This window comes from Sorex fumeus, unplaced genomic scaffold, assembly GCF_029834395.1.
Source record: "Sorex fumeus unplaced genomic scaffold, SorFum_2.1 ptg000018l, whole genome shotgun sequence".
In the NCBI taxonomy this organism is placed as follows: domain Eukaryota; kingdom Metazoa; phylum Chordata; class Mammalia; order Eulipotyphla; family Soricidae; genus Sorex; species Sorex fumeus.
Window position 1 is genome coordinate 27688326 of NW_026606075.1, and position 14396 is coordinate 27702721.

At 43.8% G+C, this 14396-nt stretch overlaps 1 protein-coding gene across 3 annotated transcripts in view; it reads right to left on the reverse strand.

Annotated features, from left to right (window-relative positions):
- Nucleotides 1-14396, reverse strand: part of ARHGEF28 (Rho guanine nucleotide exchange factor 28) — a 364650-nt gene that overhangs the window by 40327 nt on the left and 309927 nt on the right. For all 3 annotated transcript variants that reach the window (XM_056112429.1, XM_056112428.1, XM_056112427.1), the window contains 5 exons: nt 14289-14389; nt 11154-11192; nt 11009-11056; nt 3729-4193; nt 1760-2060 (listed from right to left, as the gene is read on the reverse strand). In XM_056112429.1, the coding sequence (XP_055968404.1) occupies nt 1760-2060; nt 3729-4193; nt 11009-11056; nt 11154-11192; nt 14289-14389 (954 nt within the window). The remainder of the gene's footprint in view (nt 1-1759; nt 2061-3728; nt 4194-11008; nt 11057-11153; nt 11193-14288; nt 14390-14396) is intronic.

Consider the following 14396-nt stretch of genomic DNA (forward strand, 5'->3'; position numbering starts at 1 on the left):
TCTGTAACTCCTTTTGATGACATCACTGCATTGCACCCATTAGAGGTACCATGATCTATATAAGGAGATTTTGGGGCTCTCTAGGGGGAACACAGGCCGGAGAGAACCTAGAGAGTATCAGGCCTGAGAGAACCTGGGGATCACAGGTATGAGAGAAACTGGGCCCTCCATGACATAAATTTCTGGGATATAAGGAGTCTGTAAGAGTGGGCTGGGGGAGGCAGAGGGAGTGAATAGAGAGAGGATTGGAATAAACTGCAACTAAGACCAACCAGCCTGGTCCTCATTTCCTTCCTTTGCCTGCCCATTCCCAATCGACCTCCCTGAAGTGGAGGAAATGGCCTGAGACTACAGAAGAGGGTGGAGGGAGAGATAGACCACTGCTGTCCTTTTGTGTTTACACAATACACCAAGAACTAAGAGAAGGAATACTTCATTTAAACAAAAACTCAATCTGGTTTGCCTTAAACTGAGCTTTTGAATTATAAGCCAGTACACAAAGTCACAAAGTCACACTGATCGAAAACACACACACACACACACACACACACACACACACACACGATGAAAGTCCTGCAAACAGCAGTTAATGAATCAGTACAGCAAAGACCCACACATCTAGAAAAAGCAAATGGTGCTGCTGACCCCACAGGATAACAGATGCCCCTTTTTACCCCAGTTAACTATTCCACTGTATTATCACTTTTGAAAAAAAAAACAATTTAAATCATGCTTTATAGAATTATTCCACTTTCTCCTGTATACTGATAAGAATTTTATAGCCATAACTAGATAATGTAGCGAACAGTCCGGGGATTGACTCAACATTTTTGGGATCAGTCCTCCATCAACTTTCGGGCAGAGTCAGAACCGTATCTTTGAAACTTTTCACGGTTGAAAAATCCACCTAAATAAATGACAAACTAAGTGTCACACTCAGTCAGGAAGACAACACAGAGTCCAGGTCTGAGGATCTCTGTCCTACTGCTTGCCTGATGTTTCTGAAACCCGTTGTGTTGTGGGGGATGGGGTGCCAGTCATTTGCTTATTCTAGTGTGTGCCATCTGGTTTTTGGTACAGCAGTTTCAAGTTCTCATTCCCTACCTTGTACCCCACAGAAAACAATTTACAATAGACAGATTTAAATCATCTGGATTCACATGGCGGGGGCAGCCCAAGCTGCCTTTCTTTTATATTTGGCAAATGCTTTCATGGGAGTAGCAAATTGTGTTATTCTGAGGTACTTACAGATACATGATGCCTTTTTTGGACAATGACAGATGATGTTAACAGTCTCACCTTGGGTGTTTAACAGCAGTACAGAAGATTTCACGAACATTACAGGAAATTGCTGTTCTAGACAATAAGATCCTACCACAAATCCTGTCCATAGCTTTTATTTCTGAGACAAGAATATGTGTAGCAGGATGTGGTAAGGCCTACGGGGAGGACAAAGCATCAACTGTTTCACTTTTAAGGGAAAGTTTAGCCTTTAACCTGCAGAACTGAAAACCTCATCTGGTTCTTACATCTCAGAGGCATTCTCCAAGTACTCCAACCATTTCTAGCGTGTCTACAAACTTCCGACGGAAGGCAAGTCTCAGGCTTTCCTACCACTAAGAAAAGCTGAGGCCACTATCTCCGGCTCATCAACATCCATTTACTTAGGGTCCACTTTGATTCATTGTAAAGAGCCCGACCACTCACAGAATATAGCTTCCTGTTGAAACGACACAGATGATTTTAAAGTATTAATTACCATTTTTACAAGGATCCTGGCTGCTTGGGTGGGAAGGAGGTGACGGCTGACAGGACCCAGCAGCTGGCCATAGTTCAGGGCTGACCTCGGAGGGTTGACAAAGGTCCATCTTGAGGAGGTCTGCTGGATGGTCACTAGTCCTTACCAAATCAGAATTAGGTCTATGTAGTGGGACAGTGGCCTCCTGATGGACACCTGACAGAGTTTGTCTGTTGAACGTGTTCGGTGATATTTTTACTGGAGCATCACTTATGAATGAATTTTCATGACAGAAACTCTCAGACCTATTGAGTTCCACTCCCTGTGTAAGAAAAGACAGAAAAAGCACAATTATGTCTAGCAACTCACACGTTTCATCAAGTGCTTATTTCAAACTGTATTGAGCAATTAAGATTTTAATAAATGAGGAGCTAGACAGTAAAGGGGTGAAGGCATTTGCCTTGCATGTAGCCAACCAGGGAATTCAATCCCTAGGACTGCGTATGGTCCCCGTGAGCACTGCTGGGAGTGATCCCTGAACATAGAGCCAGAACTAGCCCCTGGGCCCTGCCAGGTGTATCCTAAAAAACTCTGCCTCCAACATTTTTTTAAAGTTTCATGAGGTCAAGAGGAATATTACCTTTGGCTCTCTCTCCCATCTCTTTTAATAAAATAGTACCCAGAACTTTGATTTGCTATGTGTAGTATATTTTTTTGGTTAAAAAAATCAAATGAATCAAAAGAACTAACCAAAAATAAAATAAAAACCTGAGCCAAGCAACGGTACTCTCTGCCATCAAAGTGTTTCCAGTTTATTTTAATGAGAGAATACACTTTTACTTTGCTAAATTAAGAAATTGGATACATATTCATACATCCATGAGGTATTTGCAATACGTGTGATTGAGCTGATTTGCAAGGAAAATCAGACAAGATGCATAAGCTTTCTGATAAGCTCATATCAAGCTTCACAACTCTGTGCACTACTGACAGAAAGCGAGCACGCACACGCACAACACAGGGTTCCTGGGCCAGCGGAACTGTTGAACTACTGAGGTGGAACGGAAACACAGAACCTTGGGAAAGATTTTATCTTGCCCCACTGTTAATGAGTAAACTCAGATTAACTAATCTGAGTGAATGGAGTTTTGAACTCACCCTGTCAAATTTACAAAGAAGAGGAGGAGCTTGTAATAACAATAGCATGAAGTAGGTTAAATCCAGTCCCTGTAGTGCTGATCTAATCAAAGGCATAGATTATCTATAAGGAACCAGACTTGGGAAGTGATCATGGAAAGAGGGAGCTTCCCCCCAAAGCTCCCCCATGGTGAGGGTGCCTCACCTCAAGCAGACAAGCTCATTCCCACACTCCACCCCACACACCTTCATTCTGGTCCAGATGCACATACATGAACTGTCTCTGAAAGACCCTGGCTTCTGCATTAATGTGCCTTGAATGACTAAGGGGTTGTGTACAAGAAGCAAAATGGTCAGCTATTGAGAGGACAGAGAGAGACGGCTCAGTGGGGTGAGCACATGCATTGCGTGCATGGTGCCCCAGTGCTAGCCCTGACACTATGTGATCCTGGAGCACAGCTAGGAGTGCCCTCTGACAGTCCTGAGCGGGAGACAGCACAGCAGTTAAGGTGCATGTCTGCTGTGTGCCTGATCTGAGTTTGATTCCCGGCACCACAAAGTGCCCGAGCATCACTAGGTGTGGCAGCCCTGGAGACCCCCACACTCCCGGCCCAGTACTGACAGGCTGGCCCACCGATCCCCAACAATGCAGAGCCCAAGTGTCACTGCAGCTTTGGGTCCTTGCATTAAACTGACAATAGTCAGTAGGGCCTCCTGAACCCCCAGAGCACGACTTGGGAGATGCACCTCCTCCCAAAACAAACAAACGAAGGACAGATCTGGAGTCACCCTTCCCAGGAGGTCCGGGGCAGCCCCATCCTAGAGAAGACATTCCCTAGCACACGTGCCCTACCTCGTGGGCTCCTGGCGGGAAGGCGGCAGGCAGGCTGCTCTGGCGGCTGTGTTTCCACCGGCGCAGCAGGCTCTGCTGGGCCCGCATCCGCTCCCGCTCCCGCTCCACCAGGCGCTGGCCCTCCCTCAGCCTCTCCAGGTTCTGCTGGTACTCCTGCAGTTGCTGGTCCAGCTCGCCTCGGCTGCGCAGCAGCAGCTCCTCCTGCGACTGGCACTGCCGCTCACGCTCCTGCAGCCAGCTGGCCTTGGCCTCCTGCGCCCGCTGCTGCTGGTCGCACCGGCGGTGCCAGCGCCGCTGGTCCTGCTGGAACTGGAGCTGGAGCTTGTGGATGTCGCCCAGCTCCTCTCGCCGCTTCTCCAGGTCCGGGAAGGGGCCTCGGAGCGGGGGCCCAGGACACAGGCGTTCCTGCTGTTGGAGCACCAGCTTGTGGATCTCAATGTGGCTGTCTTGGATGGTCAAGGCGGCCTGGTAGAGCAAAGGGGAAATGGGTCAGGGCTGTCCCGGGCAATGATGCTTGCACTCAACCCCACCTGGCCACAGAAAACCTCCCCATGTCATGGCCTCTGAATGTGTAAAGCAATTTCTTCTAAAATGCCTCCTGAAACAGACGTGGCACACCAGAGCTTTGTCTAAAATTCCTGTAGCTAGAGGACTCGGAGACTAATGCTCTGTAGCACTGTAGCACTGTCCTCCCGTTGTTCATTGATTTGCTCGAGTGGGTGCCAGTAATGTCTCCATTGTGAGACTTGTTGTTACTGTTTTTGGCACATCAAATACGCCATGGGGAGCTTGCCAGGCTCTGCCATGCAGGCAGGATATTCTCGGTAGCTTGCCGGGCTCTCCAAGAGGGCAGGAGGAATCGAACCTGGGTCGGCCGCATGCAAGGCAAACTTCCTACCTGCTGTGCTATCACTCCAGCCCCGGAGACTAACATATATAAAAGCAAATAAGCCCAAAGGCTCTACAGACCCCACTTTCGCAAAGTAAGTTGGTTGTAGCTGTCAGAGAGGACTGTTTTCTGGGTAAGAATTCATACATAATGTTCGAGGTACTTCATTCCTGCTATGGGTCCCCCATTCTGTACCGCAAGTCATTTTTGGACAAGAGTTTATGAAAATGCGAGAGTCTATGCCAGGGTCATACCCTTTACTTTCAGGGTCAAACTAGAAATTATTATAAATGCGACCACATATATAAAGACATAAGAATAAATGTGAATGGATCCGTGCAATAGCACAGTGGGTAAGGCAATTGCTTTGCATGCAACTGATCCAGGTTCGAGCCCCAGCTTCTCATATGGCTCTTGAGCACAATAAAGCGTGACCTCTGAATGCAGAGCCAGGAATAAGCACTGAGCAGAGAGGGTGTGATGCCAAAGCAAAAAAAAAATAGATGAAATAAAAAAAATAACCCAAGCACAAAAATTTGTAAGTCTACAACTGTACCTCATGGTGTTTCAATAATAAAATTTAAAAAAAACCCAAATAAATAAAAAAACAAATAAAGCACTTGGAGACCTTTGCTAAATTATCTCTTTATACTGTAATGTCTAAGAATGGTAGTTAATATCCTATTTCATGGCCAGAGACATAGCTTGAAGGCTATGCCCCAGCATGTACACTGTCCTGAGTTCTGTCCCCAGCACCAAATGCCCCCTGAGTATGTAGGGGTAGCCCTGGTAGCTCCCAGGTGTCTGTGTACAAGCAGGATGATATTGCTGTGCCCAATAGTTCAGATTGAGCCCAAATTATCCAGCCCCCAGGCCCCTGGGCACTGAGGTACCTAACTGGTTAAGAGCCTCCTTACTATTTCTTTGTACTATTGCAGGAAGGTTCTCCATAAAACACTAAGCTGACATTCGTTTCTTTAATAGATTGCTAACAGGAGACCCGAATGATTAAGGGAAGATAGATACTCCAAAGCCCAGAGGACGTTACCAACCAGATTAAAAACATTTTGAGTTATGGTATCTGCTTATGAAAGGTTTGGCAGGATCATAGGAAATAATTGCCACAGTTTGGAAAGATTCCATAAAATAAAACAAAACAACAACAACAAAAAAATCTCTACGGATGCCCTTGGAAGCTTTTAATTTTTAAAGTTCCCATTTTAAAGTTCAAAAAGCACAGAAGGAACACATCGGGGAAAGGCCACATATCGGGTGTGTGTGTGTTTTGACTCATTATAAGAAGTTATTACTCTCCAAGGGATAAATATACATTTTTCTTTCCTGAGAATCTTTAAAGTTGTCCATGTAACAGATGCTGGGAATAAGAGGCTAGATCAGCAGTTTCCTACACTTTTGAAGGCTAAAGAACTAAGGTATTTCTTAATTGGTACTTGTTTTGCAATAAAACTCCAGAATATATTCACTGGGGTCTTTGGAAAGGAAGGCCATGCTTTTTAATTTGGAAATTAACGTAAAGTTTTCACGGTCAACTGAATGTGTACTGTCTTTTAGAAGTTGTCAAGTCAAACAATGATGATCATTGAGAACAGCTACTATTGATCTTTAAATATGAAATAACAGCACCAAAAGACTTATCAATGAGAATTCCACTGACTACAGCCAATTGCATATTAGATATCCCCCTTCATTATATTCAATCTTTTATTTTTGTTTGTTTTTTTTGTATTGAGGGCCACATCCGGTGGTACTCAGGGCTTGCTCCTGGCACTGCACTCAGGACTCAATCCTAGCAGTGCTCCACATACCATATGGGATGCCAGGAATTGAACCCAGATCAGCTGCATGCAAGGGAAGTGCTTTAACCTCTGTACTATCTCTCTACCCCATAATTCTATTCAATCTTAAGGATATGCATATGGTAAAACAAGAAAAAATGCAATATTTTATACATCAAAACTAACACAAACAATGATAGCTCTCATGTCCAGGTTTTTACAATTAGATTCATCCAATGAAATCACAAAGTGTCCTTGCCTATGCAACATGTAAGACAAACCCACTTTTTTCTCTAGCACAGAAGTAGAGTTTAAAGAGATTTATTTCCACTCTTCAAGCTCTTATACTTAAGGCAGAGAAAATCACTTGCTTTTCAAGTATAGCGAAATTCCCAATACATCCTAAACTCTTTTTTTTTTTGTAGAAATCACTGTGTTCTTTCCTTTCTACATACCCTATCCCTCATGATGAGCTCAGCTTAATATTGTCACAATAATGATCATGTTTCATTTCCATCCAATTTCAAATGCTCATGTAAAAAACTTCAATCGTGGGGCTGGACCGATAGTGCAGTGGGTAGGGCATTTGCTTTGCATGCGGCTGACCTGGGTTCAATTCCCAGCATCCCATATGGTCCCCTGAGCACCGCCAGTAGTAATTCCTGAGTGCAGAGTCAGAAGTAACCCCGGAGCATCACTGGGTGTGACCCAAAAAGCAAAGAAAAAAAAAAGAAGAAAAAGGTCTATGTGCTTCAAGACCAGAGAGCTCAAGGGCCTGGAGGACAGACTTTAAAAAAACAAAAAAACAAAAAAACGTCAATTGTGCATAAGAGAGTCTACATCCAAAGTCACAACTGTGTTATGATCCAAAATCTTTCAGACACCTATCCTCGGTAAGCTCAAAAGCTCGAAGAGAATCCTCAGTGAATCTGTATTTACATGTTGCTCCAACCTCCAGTACTATGAATACCTCAGACTTCCTCAGACTTCCTGAACCCTACACCATGTACGGTTGTATTCAAGGCAGAACAGAGATGGGGCCTTGTGAGGGCTTTCATCAGGCAGCACAAGTCAGGATAGTCAATGGTTTTATCTCTGAAAAGTTAATGAACTAAATGGAAATGATATCCCTTTCTCAGTTTACATTGACAAGGAAGAGGATTTGTTTCACAGGACAAATTAATCTCCAAGAAAACCTGCCCCAAACCAGCATCTCTAATGCAAGACATAAAGGCAATCCCACTAAATCTTGCACGAGACAAGAACGCCTACTCTCACTACTATTTATAGAACACACTTTTCAGAAGTTGGAGCCAAAGCAGTAAGCCAAGAAGATTAAATTGATGTAATTTTTATATAAAAGACATACTACCTTATTTTTAAACAATTTCTTTTTCTCTGGAACACGCAAAAAACATCAACAGAAAAAAATGTTAGAAAAAAATTCAATAAGCAGACCCATTAGAAAAATATAAAAAATATACCAGTTAGAAAATACAAATGTGTGTGTGTGTGTGTGTGTGTGTGTGTGTGTGTGTGTGTGTGTGTCTCGCTTGAGGGTCACATCTGGCAATGCTCAGAGTTTACTCCTGGCTTTTTGCTCAGAGATCACTCCTGGTAGTGCTCAGGAGACCATATGCAGTGTTAAGGATCACACCAGGCTGAATTTTACCTCTGTATTATCTCTAAGATGCCCAAATCTATTTCTTTATTTCTACATTTACATAATGATTACATTACACTGGTAATACATTATGGGAAAAATTCACAAAAATATAACAGATAAAAATTAATTTTAAAAATGTAGTACTTATAAAATACAACCAAACATTTTTCATCATAACTTAAGAGATGACTGTGAACATGTTCTCAATCAAATGGACTAAGTATTGTAAAAGTGGCAGTTCCCCCCAACTTAACTCATTAATATAGCACTGTAGCACTGTCGTCCCATTGTTCATCATTTTGCTCAAGCGGGCACCAGTAACATCTCCATTGTGAGACTTGTTGTTACTGTTTTTGGCATATCGAATAGAGCACGAATAGCTTGCCAGACTCTGCCGTGAGGGCGGGATACTCTTGGTAGCTTGTTGGGCTCTCCCAGAGGGACAGATGAATCAACACAGGTCGGCTGGTTGCAAGGCAAATGCCCTACCCACTGTGCTATCGCTCCAGCCCAATTCATTAATATAAGATTGTAATTTCACAAAAATTTAGTCAGAATAGGTCGGTACTTTTATGTATACAAATGTAATCCAAAACTTTAAAAATACTGATAATAATCCTAGAGGAAGAATGGTTAGTAAATCAGTAATATATAAGAGAAGATATTTTTGACACAAAGTAGAAATAGGAACACAATAAGCATAGCACGACTTTACATTTTTTTTTCTGATGAGAGCTCAGACACAATTTGATTTTCTCTAAGTAGCAGAAGAAAAAATATCAGCAGGAACCAGGTAAGAAGTATAGATTGCTAATAAAACAGTGTGTGTATGTGTGTGTGTGTGTGTGTGTGTGTGTGTCTTGTGTGTTAGTGCAGGGAGTTCAGTCTCAACAGGTAATCAAAGAACTAGATTAAGATAATCAAGTGGTTTGACTCACTTAATTCAGAAGAAAAAAAGAAGGGTGTTAACTGATCCATTTTGGCAATAACTACCGAACACCTAAAAATAGAATTACCAGTGATTTATCCCGTAGCAACACTGAGGTATGCTAAAAGAGGATTTTAGAAGGAACAGTGATTCTCACCACTAGTCCATGGATAGTATCTACCCATGGGAAAGTTATTACCACTTAACAAAAGGTTTACCTAATCATACAGAGGTACCTTTATAAGTATTGATGTATTTATGTATATAATACTCATATTATAAGTCATGATTTTTAAAATTTCTGCTTTATGATCTGCAAAACTGTTCCCCTATTTTCACCATTCCATAGGTATAAAGGTTGAAGACCATCATGCTAGAACATTGCTAACAGAAAAGTAAAGGTAAGGTAAAGGCTTGAGCGGGCCCAGTAACGTCTCCATTGGAGACTTTGTTGTTACTATGTCTGGCATATCGAATACATCATGGGGAGCTTGCCAGGCTCTGCCGGGCGGGTGAGATACTCTCGGTAGCTTGCCGGGCTCTCCAAGAGGGGCGGAGGAATCGAACTCGGGTCGGCCATGTTGGCTGCATGCAAGGCAAAGGCCCTACTGTTGTGCTATCGCTCCGGCCCATAAAATATAATGAACTGATAAATTTCAAGTTTTATTCCCTGACATCTTATATAGTGCTCCCCAGCTGTACCAGGTGCTGATCGCAGAACCAGGAGTAACCTGCGAGCATTGCTGGGTGTGGCCCCAACCCTAAATAAATAAATAAACAGAAAAGAAAAGTTGTGCCATCGACTAACCACTGAAAAAAGGGCAGTGTACATTTTACTAGGGAGTAGATATAAAATAATTCTACAAATCTAGAGAGCTGGGGAGATAGATCAAAGGGCTGGAGCACAAACTCTGTGTGCAAAGAGCCCAAGACTGAATCCTAGTCACCACAAGATCCCTCAAGCACCGCAGGTGTGATCCCCCCAAACAAAACCCAACCCACACAGAAACTAGAAACATATGCTCATGTGACAATAATTCTCTCTCTCTCTCTCTCTCTCTCTCTCTCTCTCTCTCTCTCTCTCTCTCTCTCTTTGTTTTTGGGTCACACCCGGTGATGCACAGGGTTTACTCCTGGCTCTGCACTCAGGAATTACTCCTGGTGGTGCTTGGGGGACCATATGGGATGCTGGGATCGAACCCAGGTCAGCCGCAATCAAGGCAAACGCCCTACCCACTGTACTATCGCTCCACCCCCCTAATTTTCCTCTCTCATAGTCATGTTACTCACCTGCCTTCTCAAATTTTTCATAAAATTTATAACATTCCCGCTATGCCATTAAAAATAATTTTAAGCCATACAGTAATTAGAAGTGTTTGAGTTTCCCCAGGCACGGCAAACCCACAACCTAAATACAAACACAATTCTGATACTTGTCTTTTCTTGAAGGGAGCCCCTGTGCCACTTGGCATCTTGAGATCGGTTTGTTCAGTCTTCAACATCATGTCTGACACAAGAGAGTACTCAATAAATACCGGGGAGGAGGTGCGGGAGGGGAAGGGGACAAGCAAAAAAAGAAAGAAAAATCTAAACTATTTCACTATTTAAATGTGCTAAAGGCCCAGGGCCACATGTGGAAGTGCAAACAGCCTCAGTGTGAATTTAAGCTTTCACCAGCAAACGTGAGCGTCACTGCACTCATCTGGAAGCTGCTCTGTAACCCTCAAGCCCATGCACAGCCCTCTCCATCACTCCAGGAGATGACCTGTTTTATGGTTTGGGAGAATAAGGGTATAAAGTGTGGTAGAGGTGCTGCCTCATGATGACAAAACCAGATGGCCCGTCAGCCCGAAGAGCTGAGTGACTCTACGGGCTGGCATTCTTCTAAGAGTGTTTTCTGCCTTTCAAATGTTCTCTCCTGCACAGTCTGGGAATGGTCAGATGAAGCAAGTTGCACAAGAAGAACATTCCTGAGGTCAAAGATCAGAGAGGTATAATTACCTGAAGGCTGTAGAGGAGCCGGGTTAAGTTCTGGATCGCTTGTATGATCTGAAAAATAAGGCCATATGTGTCAAATTCTTGGAAAGACATTCACAGTCCCGAAGTGAGTGATTGCTGATCTCTAAGTAAAGTGGACGCATCTCACCTCTGACTGTGAGGAAACAGGTGAACTTCTACATTCCGCCTGAAATACATAAAGACATAACAGTGAATAACCATGATGCTTTGAGGAAGTAGCACTAAGATACATGATCTAGGATAAGTCACTCCTAACCCTGCTATCACTAACACATTGGTTTCTTCCTGGAAGTCAGATCATATGGACTATACGGCCATGTCAGACTATAGAGTCAGGCCAGCACATGAAGAGCAGCCAGTTCACTCAGTCAGAAATCCGAGATGGCCCACAAATTCCCCCTCAAGCCTCCCTGCAAATAAGGCATGTCCGAGGGGAAGTGCAGCAAACACTCTGTGACAAGAGTGCTGGCCTAAGTTTCCCTGACTCAAAGTCTGTGATACACAGAGCCTCAGGACCCAGTGGCTGGGAGACTAAGTTAGACCCAGAAGTGGCCCAAAGGAGACTTTAGAAGGTCAGCTCCCGTGTAGGCTCCTTTGGCTGGCCTCCAGCCTGAGCGCCCTGGAGAAGTTTTATCAGCAGAGGCCATGAATAACGGCAGGAGACCATCTGCTCTTGGGGGTGTAGGCTGTGCCTGGGGCTTTGTCTCCTCTCCAGCATACATCAAGAGTGCAGGAGATAGTGAGGGTTTTGGATTTCCCCAACTGAACGTGGCTATTCAAAGATTGCCGGCCTCCTTTCATGGGGATACAAGTCAACCCATAGAAGGATTGCGTCCGTGTAGCCAAGCTCTTCCACAAACCCGAGAACAATGCCTGGCACGTACGCCACAGACACTCACACGCCGGTGTGTCAATAAACACTGAGCACCCCCCGGGTGAATGGGGCTCATCAGATTGCCCGCTTGCCAAGAGCCGGTAGACTCCGTACACCTCCCGCTCGTGTCTGGGCAGAGTTTAATGGGAACAAGAAGCAGCCACCTGCGATCATGTGCTTGGGTAACTTGGAATTTGGAAAAATTCAGTGAGTGCAGGCTGATAATGCCAGGCTGAGCTCTAGCCAGAGCTCTCCTTTCCATGGCTACGATTGCCTGGTGATCGCTTTCCCTAGCACAATAGGAAAGTTTCAATATTAAGCTTCACCAATAACAGGGAGGGCAAAGGACAGAAGCGCGGAGGGAGTTTAGACTTTTCAAATCTGTGCTCCACGGATGACAAGGGAGACTAAGAAAGCCCCCCTTGGTAGTGAGCTTTGGGTTCTGTTCTTAGCCATATGGCAATAGAAACATCATATGGCATGGAACATGTATATTCTATTAAAAATTAGAAACCATGCAATGAATTAGGTGATGCTACCGTGCTTACTTATTCCCACGCACATCTATTAGACAAAGACGTCTGTTAGAATGTCCTATTAGATGAAGGTCTACTAGGACAAGGAATCACAACTGTCATCTTTTTTATGGAGTTGGACTGCCATCTGGTGGTCAGCATGTTTAATTGCAGGTGGTTATTTAGGTACTTGGCCATATGAGTTACAAACTTAGCACGGTAGCACTGTCTTCCAGTTGTTCATCCGTATGCTCTAGCGGGCACCAGTAACGTCTCCATTGTGAGACTTGTTGTTACTGTTTTTGGACTATCCAATACGTCACAGGGAGCTTGCCAGGCTTTGCCGTGCGGGCGGGATACTCTTGGTAGCTTGCCAGGTCTCCGAGAGGGGCGGAAGAATCGAACCTGGGTTGGCCACGTGCAAGGCAAACACCCTACCCGCTGTGCTGTCGCTCTAGTCCTGAGTTACAAATTAAATTTATAAAATTCTTTTAGAAATGCTTTCTTCATTACATGATTAAGAAATGAAAACTATGCAATACTCTTTTTAAATGATTTAAGTGACTTCCTCAAGTCAGTTATTTTGTTTCTCAAAATGCCATGCTAATGGCAAAGATTTCCAGACAGCTTTATCCCAAGAGGACCCAGGTACTTAATCTCACTTACCTGTGACTTCAGGGGTGAGAGTCACCACCGACTTCCATTCAAGAGAAAACTATTACTAAGCACCCCTTCCTTCCATCCTTCCTCCCCTTCCTCCAATAGTATAAAAGCAGTTGGAAGCTATAGACTTAAAAGTGAAGTGTGCACTGAAAAGGAGGGAAAGCAGGAATGTTTTAAGAATAAGTTTAAAAAACTTACAGTCAAAATACGTGTAATAAAATATTGCATGCCTATTTTCATTTTGGCCCATGGCCTTTATTTTTTTAAACACCGACACTCTATGGACTTATATTCTATGGACTTAAAAATTACTCTGGACTTGGTTTCTAAGGCATAAGTGAGTAAAAACATACAAAACATTCAATGAGTAAAGATCTCACATGTCATTTTTCCACATTAACATGCTGGTTTCTGATCACCCACACCTCACTTGTAGAGAAACTAATACACTCCTGAACCCCAGACAAGCCTGGGGGACAGTGGGTGACAATTCACCTCCCAGAACCATATTAATATGCGATCTACTTCCGATACTTCTAATTCAATTGCATTAATGAGAAGTTCCGTGCATTTGATTTTTAAGAGTGTTCTAGGCTATGTGTATAGGATATCCAAAAAGTGGTGCAAGGAGTCACTTTTCCCAAGCACAAAGTGGCCAGAGTAAAGAAGAGGCTGTCACCAAAAAAGGCACATGACACTGTGCCTGGGAACAGGGAGACAACCTGAAAAGAGAGGGAGGGGAAAGAGAGTGAAAGAAAGAAGCAAGGCACACAGTTAAGTCAAAATAATTCCCGATCCTTTAGCGCCACCTGGTGGCATCAGGTTCCAAGGATCCAGCCCAGAAGGGTTAAAGGCAGGAGGGGCGGGGGTGGGCACGGAATAGAGCTAGAGGTGAACAGTGAGGAAAGCAAGACAGTCAGAGAGCGCAGACACACATACACCATCGAGTTTGAAATCTTTTTAATAACATTCCAAGTGTTTCTTTGTTTACACCTACATGATAAAGGATATAGGATAAAGGAGAACATTTTGAGAAGAAATAAGGTAGAATATGTCACTATAAATATTGAAATGAAGAACAATGCAGAAAAATTTAAGAAAAACAAAAAACACTTGCATTTCACTCACTGCCAAGGACAGACCTAGAGCAGCTGAGGTCAGTGACTGTACAAAGGAAGCGGAGCAGTTTACTAAAATCGGTTCACAATACCTTCTCCCCTGCATCAGAGACCGCCAAGTCGGTTCCCACACCCTGGGTCCCAGGATCCACATCCCAACAGCCTCTTCCTTCTGTCCCTTCTGTGTCTAGTGCTGGAGG